Source organism: Lepisma saccharinum, chromosome 3 (genome assembly GCF_977018435.1).
Source record: "Lepisma saccharinum chromosome 3, izLepSacc3.1, whole genome shotgun sequence".
Classification (NCBI taxonomy): Eukaryota; Metazoa; Arthropoda; class Insecta; order Zygentoma; family Lepismatidae; genus Lepisma; species Lepisma saccharinum.
In genome coordinates this window covers 85,562,487-85,573,117 of record NC_139231.1, presented here as the reverse complement: position 1 = coordinate 85,573,117, position 10,631 = coordinate 85,562,487, and the positions used below count along the sequence as shown (strand labels likewise).

Genomic DNA, 10,631 nt, shown 5'->3' with positions numbered 1-10,631 from the left:
TAAGTGGGCAGTTGTTCCCCACTTCTTTTGTCCCCGAACTATGGCATCTTAATGTTAAGCCTTGTGTCTACCAAGAGAAAGTGAACTTTAACTGTCTTTTGTCTCCTTCACCCCCCAGTTTTGGCATCCAATCGCCACTACTGTATGCAAGTACAGAGGATAACCTATGCGAATTATGCGATTGACGCTGGAACAGCGAGTATAGACTTGCCATCTACGCATTCTTGCGTGTCTCATCAGCAGAATATACGAACGCAGCTACTTTCACTTGCTCTGTGGTATGTGATAATTCTGAATAAGCAAGGACATTGATAATGATACGCACAATTATGTCACGGCTAACCAAACCTCCCTTGTATGTATATTTATGTTTGCATTGATTGTAACTGCGCCAGCCATTGGACTGCATGTCTGTAATGGGCGCGCAGGAGGGGGTATGGGTAAAAACCTCTGTTTAGATTTAGGGTGATGCAATTCTTTTGCACCATTTTCCTGTGCTGCGAAGACTAGTCTGTGCGTAAGTGATGCAGATGTGAAAAGCGACCCATACAAGTCAGTTTTTCTTCACCTTTGCCTGTAATTTGTTAATGTTTTAAATGGCCTTAAAAGTCACTAGTGTTGGATTTCGTGACTGCAGTTTGTGATTTTTTTCTTGGGGGCGTTGCGTGATGAATTCTCAGTAAAAACTAAACGTGTGAGGAAGGTTGCTGAGGAAAATAGGTAACATTATGGGAATCAGCATGGCACAGCTCGTACTAGAATGAGTGAACATAGCAATGGGAAAAGAGAATACGATAAATGCATGCAGGAACAGTACAGAGAGTAATCATATTTTCTTCTGATAATATTACGTTATATTTTTACCGTAAGTGCTTTCTAAAAGTGGACGAAGGCTGGTTATGGAGACGTGGATAATAACAAATACCAATTTATATTACTAAAAATGGTAATTTGTCAATAGGCTGCAATTAAATTAGTTAGTAATTACTATTTGCCCAGTTAGGTCAACAGTTTTGACTCTGACTAGTTTCCATTTCCATCATTATTCACCACGACTTCAACATAGTGGCTTGTTTTTCGATTCGAATATCTTCCAGGCCTAGATTACTCCAATTTCATAAGCAGCAATACGACACACACGCACACCATTTCGCCGTACAACACCGAGACTTTCACGGCGTGTAAAGAAGATCAAGGTATATTTGTATTTTAGTTTTTTGACGTCGGTTATCTGGCTCCGTAGGCTATAATTGCGACGATGAAAATGAATGATGATTAGCTGAAATTGATGGACACACACAGGAACATCCATATAGCCAGGACAGGATTGAAACCAAGACATCGGTGTCGGAATCTTGAGTCGCCCGTTGAAAACACTACACCACTATAGAGGACATCAAGTCATCCGAGATGATAACTTTTTCTTAGATCTACTATCCCTCGAAGAACTGCATGTTTTACGCTGTATGTCTGCTAACACTGACGGATATATATTTGTTTTCTGAGGGGCAAGGTACTAAAAGTTGTAGTACTCTATCGCCAGTCTGGGTAACCAATCAACATAAAGGTCACCGTGTGGACAAAGTCGTCAATTATCTTTAATGCAAAAGCATCAAATGAGATAAGCAACTTACTTATGGGTGGTGAAATGTGCATGATTTAGTTTTAGAGGAATTCAAACCCTGCGATTTCACCCTATATGCGGTTAGTTCTGCCGAACTTGCACAGGTTAGGGTTCGATAATAATATGCATAAAATAATAATCAGGAACTTCATTTTTCAACAGCTCAAAATAACAACCTTTTTGTTAGTTTTAAAATGTTGCATTATTCTATTGTGACATTATTTTCCTTGTTAGAACAGTTTTTTTTTTTAAAAAAAAAATAGTGATCTTGTCCAAGAAATAAGCTAGATATCGCCCATCTCTCTGATTCTGGCGTGTATCATTGTGTTTTCCTCATTATCCATATCATTAGTTCTTCATTCATTCTCATTGTCTAGATTAACCCAAGAAGTGGAAAAGCGAAAGAAAGTACTAGAAATAGCATACACAAAATAGGCTAGATTGTGAATGTGTACTGTTATGTGTTAATTTTCGCCATTTTTTACCTTCCATTTAATAACAACAGTAATATCTATTGTTTGGATCATATTGATTGTTTCTTCTTGTTATTGTTATTATTATAAATTTTTGGCTAGCGTGCAAGAACTCCTTCGAAAATATGTTTCTGGAGATCTGCCTGCCATCGACTTCAATTTTATCACTATTATAATTCCATTGAGTATTTTCTTTGTCAGATTTTTTTGCCCCTTTTCTACTTTCAAGTTAATCACGACGATTTGTATATTTAATAAGCTTGATTAATTGATTTGCTTTATTTTACTTCGCATTTTGTGCCACTTTTGGCTAATTTGCGAAGATGGGGATGAGTGATGATATGATGAAATTGATGAATGGACACTCACAAACATCCATGCCCAGGCCGGGATTCGAACCCGGGACCCCTGGCGTCGTAGCGCGATGTGCTAATCACTCCGCCACGGGGGCCGGCTTGTATACATAATAAGCTGATGAAACAGGTGGAAGAAGTATACACCTATTTCTTGAACGAGTTTCGAACAGAGGGCATTGGGAAAATTCTCGATCTGTAATTATTCCTATGTTGTGAATTATTATTAATAATATTCTCCTGATGATAAGTTCAATCTGATGATATTGCTGAAACTGAATAAACATGTTATCTTTGTTTTTTTTTTTCGATGAGGACATTAGCAGATAGGAGATTACTAATAAACAATTGGCGTATAGCGAACTAAATAGGATAAACGATTTCTTCAAGCCCTGCGTAAGTTCTACATTCAGAAGAAGCCTTTTTATCACCGAGACATTCGTGAGATAAGATAAGGATTTATCTTGCTCCGGTGTTCAGTTTCAGTCTTGTTCAACTTGTGTAGACAGTGTTATTTTGTGTAGTGCTTGCTAAACACCAATGGAGTTGTTCGACTATACGTTAAATGACCGTAAGTAATACTATACGCCTACAGGGACGTTTTACAGAAACGTCACTAGATTCTCGTGGATGCCCGCCTAAAACTGGGGCTTTGTAGCATCGTTGTGCTGCGCAGATAACTTATCTATCCACTGCTCAACTTGTGCAATGTTGTGCGCCATTAACATTTTCTCTTTAGTCAAATGGTAATGTAATTCACTTTGTAGCCTCTCATAAATGATAATTGCACGTAGTGAAGTAATGTGATTGTGGCAATGAGTTAAACATTCACTCAGCAGATAATGAAGGGAATGGTTTTGTCAATTAATAGTAAAAAAAAAAAAGCATAGTCCCAGGTTCGAACCATGATTAAGGCGGCATGGCCCATCATCCATTTCATTAGTTCACCAAGAGGTAGAGCAAGCTTAATAGAAAGTAGTAAAACGTAGGTTTTAATTTTATAAGCGTAAGAGCTAGAAGGCATCTTCGAGGTGGGAAGGGGGCTTAAAACACAGCGAGTTTTCATTAGATTCAACGAAGAAAATGAATAAAATGATGGCATGTAGTTATTCAGTGTTCTCTAGTTTACAATTCACTCCATCTTCAAGCAATACTATGAAGATGATTTGAAGGACGGAACAAATTGAGTTCAGGAGTTTGCGGCTTGGCCAAGTTCAGGCTCCTGATTAACTACGGGTCTGGTTAGAGGTCCAAATATCGCGGCCGTCATCCTAGTTGAGGATTTTCAATGATTTTTTATTGAATCATTCCAAATTCCAAACTAATTTTATGACACGGTGAAATTCGAATATACCTATCAATTGTCCATCATATTCATTGGGTTTATTTTGCCACCTAGGTGGCCGTGCACGCTGAGTGGTCCACTCATGATCTCGCTATCGAAGATTTCCGGATTAGAGTTTTGGTTTTGGTGTTCCTTTGTGAGCAATGGTGTACTACCTAATTTGGGTTGAATTGAACCTGGAACCTATACATCTTCTCACACACATGCAAACATATATATTTGCGTACATTTTCTGGGTACTAGAAATACACATAACAGCGGCGTGACGGAACTCGATGCTCTGATTTGGTAAAATTTCAAGGATAATCTTAGAGGTTGCGAGAGAAACGATATTTATTCTTCGTTTATCAGTGCTTGATATTATGTTCGTTTTGTGATTTCACTTTGAATATTCTGTATCCTCTTGTAACCAGTTTATAGAATAGCTTAACAATACGCCCTTTAAAAATTTCTAGCTTATTTTCGTACATGTTTACTTGTAATTTATATAGGTTAAGTAGGTATTATGTGATTTTTATAAATTATCCCAGGCGTTTAGATTCACATCTCTAGCGTTATGCTTGTGAACAGGCTAAGGATGCTGATGTAGGTTAACTAGTATAAATTAATTTATCACTAAAATGCATAAATGAAATGATTCAGTATGAATATTTTGGTCTTGAAAAATGTTATTGATTTCAAACTTTTCAAGGTACCTATATTATTTTGTGTTTATCAATATAAGGATCAGCAAATGAAGCAAACCCGCTAACAAAGTAGAGATTGTCCTCTCCAACACAAGAACAAGTCCATCCGGTGTAAGGATTTGTCTTGTGAAAGAAAAGTGAATGAAAATAGTCACGAGCAATTTGCGTCTACGAATTTTTGAATTTGGTTGTACCTTCAAGGCCTTGGACGCTTCGTTCAACTTCTTGGCTTCTCACCTTCTCGTCGAGATGAACCTAATAATACAAATTAATTTGTTCCACGCGGAAGACCCAGGTTCGATTCTCATGGTGGGTGATCTAAGGTCGGAATTTTTCCGGCCTTTCCCCGCATGAAGCGACTCTGGGGCTTATCCAGTCTCAAATCAATAGGTACCTGTGGGCAACCCTGCATGGTAAAGGTGACCGGAGCGTGGTGCTGATCACATCACCTCCAAAATGGCCGAGATCGGGAATGTTTGGGACCCTATCCCCACATCCCCTAAATGTGCCTTCATGGCACGGTGCTATATGCAATGGGAACTTTACCTTTACCTTACCGTTTAATTAACATTGGTAATTAAATGAAATTACAAGATTTGATTTTATAGGCACTAAACCCATTCTAGTGTTGAAGAAGGGGAAGTAAGTGCCTATCCCAATGAAATAAATTTACCCTTACTTTCCTGACTACTCAGCTCTGGCAATTTCTCTCGGTGTTCATGTTCGAGAACTTGAAGCAAAGATAGCAGAAACATTATCTTATCTGTCTGAAATAAAAATGATATAAGAGCTGTCAATTTATAAACTTTCAGGTTTTGACATTGGTAACAGGCTGTGTACATCGTGCTCAAGGTTATCTTGAATTTGAGCAACAAGATGCATACATATAGATTTCAAACATGTAGATGTAGGAAAATAAAGTTCCCATTCGTAAATCATGACAAGGAACATCTGAAACTAGGGATAAGTCTTGGACCTTTAGTAAATAACACACATACACACAACAGGTGATATTTGAAGAGGAAATGAGGAGAATTCTCATCTCTGGTTGTGAATTTTTCGCACTTGGGTGGGTGGAGGGGACAATGTAAATTGTATAATATACTTCAAGTAGTTACTGGAATTCCCCTCTTTGGAAATTTTTGAAATACCACACACAGAATATTTACGTGCTGGTATTTGTAAGATATACTAGACATAATATCAATGCAGTAAAATAATATATTGAAAAAAGAATAAAGCCACATTTCTAGTTGCTAATGCATTTTCTACCCATAGCAACCATGTGATTTAAGATCCAATGTAATCGTCGGTATATGGGCCAAATGACGCATACATTCCCTGTATTTAATGTGGTATATAGGCCTTTGGCTTATAGAGAGTAATTCAAAATGTGGTGCACAAGCTAAACGAGCGCACAGAGAGGTCGGAATATAACAATTTTACAATAGGAACATAGACTAGGAAATGATCCTGAGTGAGTACAGGTCTGTGAAGATTAGGAACCACGTGGTGCCGTAAGGCCCGACCAGTGAGCCGAATAATACACAGTCCTGTATACTGACTGGGCCACTTCCTTGTCCACGGGTTCATATTTCAAAATTGTTACATTTCGACGTCTATTATGTTTGCGCATCACATCTTGATTCATCCTGTATACCGGCGTAATGTTAAGTTCGCCCGTCTGCTGCAGCGTCTAAGTTATTTTTGGAGGCAGTTCTTCGCGTATCTATCTCCTGCGATATTGAAAAGCTCGACATTGTGACATACCGTGATGGTACATGATTCTATACTGACTACAAGTTCCACAATTTTGAATGAGAACTTGAACCATATTGTATATTTCTATTAATTACGTGGTTTATTTCTTATACTGTTTGATTTACTTATATTAAAGCTGTTTTCGTTTTCACTTCCAGTGGTCCCAACCATGGACCTTGCGGAGTCCTTTTACACTGACTTGGAGGACCAAGATTTCTACGCTTCCAATCCTAAGAAGGAGGCCAGCAAAGGCAGAATGAGCGCAGTAAGTACCGGTTTCCATCTTTTGATATGTTTTTACGTAATAATAGTTGGCAATGGAGGGGAGGCGCGATCGCCAGAGTACAACAAAAATTCATCATTCGCGCTCTTCTATACAGTATAAACAAGATTTGTAAGGTATGAGAAGTGCACTGGTGCTAAGAATTCAAGTTGACATGGTCCTGACCGAAACACGAAATGGGTCCAAGTTTCTGGAGGAACATTATGAACAACTGGTACTTTGTTAATGTGAGTTTCTGCCCATGTATTTGTAGGTTTATGCACCCGTTACAAGGAAGGCTCCAATTCTGTGTGGATGCAGGAAATTTGAGAGCCACTATGGTTCCCTAAGCTGAATGCGGCTGCAAAGTTACGGGGGCGTGCCCGAAAAGGGGGAAGAAAATAATTTAAAGGGTTGACAATGTATTTGTATGTTTCTAATTTTACTTTGCCTTTTTCCCAGATTTGGTTTATCGCGATGAAATTGGAGGGATACTCAAAAACAGCCATGTCCAAGTCAGGACGTAACCCAGAACCTTCTGTGGCGAGACTAAGTGTAGTATACATGTTAGTACAGCGAGTCTCACTGATGGAATAGTGTTAACACGATCGCCTTGTAATCAAGGGTCCTGGGTTCGACGGTTCCGATTTTAAACTGTAAGTTTGGTCCCGATTAGCCAATCTGAGCGTGAAGTGAACTTAAAATAGAGTTAACTTCGTATGTATTGCACGGCAGATAAAAAAGGGACAACGAAGTATACGTATTGCTACATTTTTCATGCTATATTTTTATTTCGAGGCTACTGACCCCCCCCCCCCAAAAAAAAAAAACGACGCACCCCTGAAATTACTGTTCTTTTTAAAGTAACTTTTCCAAACCCTGGAACTACGTTCATTCCCTAGTCCGAGACGAGCAGCGACAATTTTTCGGTCCACTCCCGTGCTAATTAAAGTTTGATTTACTACTTCCCTTCGTAATGTAGACTAGTGATGGTGAGGGGGAGAGGGCTCGCCGGATGTGCCGGAGGGGAAAAAGCATCTTCAAATATTCCTGAGCAGGCCTGCGTGCGTATTCCACCTCCCTCCAATGTCATCGAACGGGTTCATCCGAATACTATCCACTCATTCAGATGTCGTACCTTTTCTTTTATTTTCTTTTTAGAAGTTGATCACTCCCACGGACGATCTGACTTCGTGCCTTAGTTTTTAGATCGCCCGTGTGCAGGTAAATTGTCTGTCGCCGGTTTCATACATTTTTAGGTACTGTGTGTACCATGGGCGTTGAAATGTAATGTTACCGGTGCATTTCACCCCTTTGATCTTCATTGTTTTAATTTATTTCACGTCGCTTTTCTGCCACATTGGCTTATGGCGACGATGGGTATGAACAGTGATAAGATTAAATGGACGAAGCAACAATCGCACAAACACGTATGGATGATACAACACGAAACCCCACAGAGGATTATACTGACTTGAGTCCAGGCGCCTGAGCCTCGTTACCGGGATCTACTGCTGCAATGCCATCGATATAAATGAATATTGGTGAACAATTTGGGAACACACAGACCTATGTTTGTGGATACTCGCAGAGAGAAAGAGAGAGTCAATATTCCATAAAGAACCTGAATGTTTCATTCGCCTCCTTAATGTGTGTAAATTCGTTATTGGAACATATTTAGCCTCAGAAAGAGAAATCTGCATTTTGACATGCTCTGTATAAACCAGGTTATATGAATTATACAGTATACCCTAGAAAAAGTAATTATAAATAGGTAGAATTCATCACAAATTTACGGCTATAGAAATAGCTTGGATCGGTAATTTTGTCGATAAACTTGAGCCTGTATCGATCGATACCGATGGAGTACTAAGTAATCTGCAACATCTCTTACGTAAGCACTTTTTATCGTCTGCAGATAATCTGTTTTTTCCTTATTCCTGGTTACTTTGTTGGAGCTGATAGAGTTCAAGCTCACTTGATACACAGATAGGCTAAGCGGGACCGGACGTACAGTTTAGTGGGATGCGAACCATTCTTTTCCTCCACCGGGTATCGAACACGGAACTTGTTGATTGCAAAGCGACGACATTATCACCACACAATCGGGGAGGCCTTATTGGTGCTGATAGAAACTACCATGTTAGGATGAACCAATGCCCAATTACTATCCATAGAATTATAAACTTTTTACTCCAATTAGTTGCATCCTTTCAAAATTTTTTGAGACTGTGTGCGCACGAAATCTACACTAGGACGATGCATTGAATTTTGGATCAGGCTATGAAGTCTGTTTATTTAATTTTCCTTTATTGGATTCTTTGTGTAGTGCTGTTAAGCAATGTCCAATTAAGTATGCAGTTTTCCCCTATTTTTTTTTACAGTTTACTTCGATTAACTGTAAAAGAGGCTCAGTAGCTTTCTGAAATGAGTAACTGTAAGTCAGTTACTCTCACCAAGTAACGAAGTTAACACTTGGTGCTCCTATGATGTGGCGGGTGCAAATAACTCAAGTGTTGACGCGCCCAAAAAATTATTTCAATTAATCAATCAATCAAACAGTTACCTTACTTCGGGAAGGGATTTTTTTAAATTTTATCATCATTATTATATTTAAAGGTATGAGGTTAATTATAATTTAATGAAAGTTAATATTAATTGTAAGTGGGCATGGGTGAAATATGAATAGCTTGCTTGAAGTTCGTATTTGAAATATGGTGTACAAATTATATCGTATCTAAAATAAAGTAACTTTTTTAATGAATTATTAACTTTAACAGAGTTACTTTTCAGTAACCCCTTGGCGTCAAGTATATAGTAGAGCATTTCTTGATCAGCTAGTATCATAGCGGGATAGATGAGAGAGAGAGAGAGAGAGATATAGATAGGTATGTGTGGTGACAAGGTTTAATATTCCTTGTTGGACATTTCCGGTCGGAGTTGGGGGGGGGGGGCGTGAGTGACAAGACAAAAGACGGTCGCGTCACTGGCAGGTAGTACGGCACAATGAACACAAGGGTAGGAAATGACGGTACGTTGTGGTTTGCCGGATGACTTTGGAAAATCTTTGGTAGTTCCTCACCAGACGGTGGTGTGGGGGATCCTTACCTGTATTTTTAGTGCGCTAAGGGCGAGAATGACTAGCTAAAACCGGATTAAAGTTTAGATTAGGTTTTTGTCTTTTTTTAATTTATAGTTCTTTGGTACGATGACCTGGCATCGTTTGACAAGAAAAGGGGTTAGTTTTTTTATGAACCAATCCTCACTGAAACTAATCAGGGTTCCCATTCGAACTGATCTGAAGTCCTGGACAACCGAGTCAAGTCATGTCATTTTGAAAGTACATACTTCCAAAACATACATACATACATATTGGTGGGATTTCGAAATGAAAGTAGATTCCACTTTTCCCTTGAAACAACTTCTTTATGGGTAAAATTCTGCATAAAAATGTTTTACAGTTTATTTTTGTTTATTTATTTTGAACAATGTTTGATAAACTTCATTCCTTTGATTTGCCAGAATAATAATATAAAAAACTACTATAAAAATATTATAAGTTACGGAAGACTTCAAATAGATCAATGACTTTATCTTGTAGAAACGTCTGAGCCTCTTCAATTTTAGCAAGTGTAAGAAAATCTGAAAGTTAGCTTTGATTATTGAGGATCTATTTGCCCCCCTTCTAGCGATACCCTGTAGATGTACCCATCAACTTCTAGTGTGGGTGGAACTAGCGGGGTGTTGACTTAAAAATTGACGCCCTCTTCTTCCTGGATGACCATTTTCAACTTACAAGTTTTATAATTTCTCGATTGACATATATGTACATAATTTGTAAACGTCAACTGGGACTACCTCGAAAGTATAATTCTAGTTGCACCTACGTACACGATAGGTCTTCCACTTTATGGAAAGTTTGTTACTTGATCTGTTGAAGAAATCCAATAATTAACTTTGGTTTTGAATTAAATTAGTTCACTTTTAGTTTTATTCCTTCAACACTAATCTCTTCTTTTCAGTATTATATAATTATGAAGTATTATGAACAAGAAGTATATACGTATATCAGCTTTACTATATTTGATATATTTATTGGAAACATACCTAAAATATGTCCTTTGGTC

The 10,631-nt window shown here is 38.3% G+C and overlaps 1 protein-coding gene across 3 annotated transcripts in view; it reads left to right on the top strand.

Annotated features, from left to right (window-relative positions):
• Positions 1–2,924: 2,924 nt before the first annotated feature.
• Positions 2,925–10,631, top strand: part of LOC145985206 (transforming protein p54/c-ets-1-like) — a 266,876-nt gene continuing 259,169 nt past the window's right edge. For all 3 annotated transcript variants that reach the window (XM_083118945.1, XM_083118947.1, XM_083118944.1), the window contains exons 1-2: positions 2,925–3,021; positions 6,401–6,507. In XM_083118945.1, coding sequence (XP_082975071.1) covers positions 2,991–3,021; positions 6,401–6,507 — 138 coding nt within the window. In that variant the 5' untranslated portion in view covers positions 2,925–2,990. The remainder of the gene's footprint in view (positions 3,022–6,400; positions 6,508–10,631) is intronic.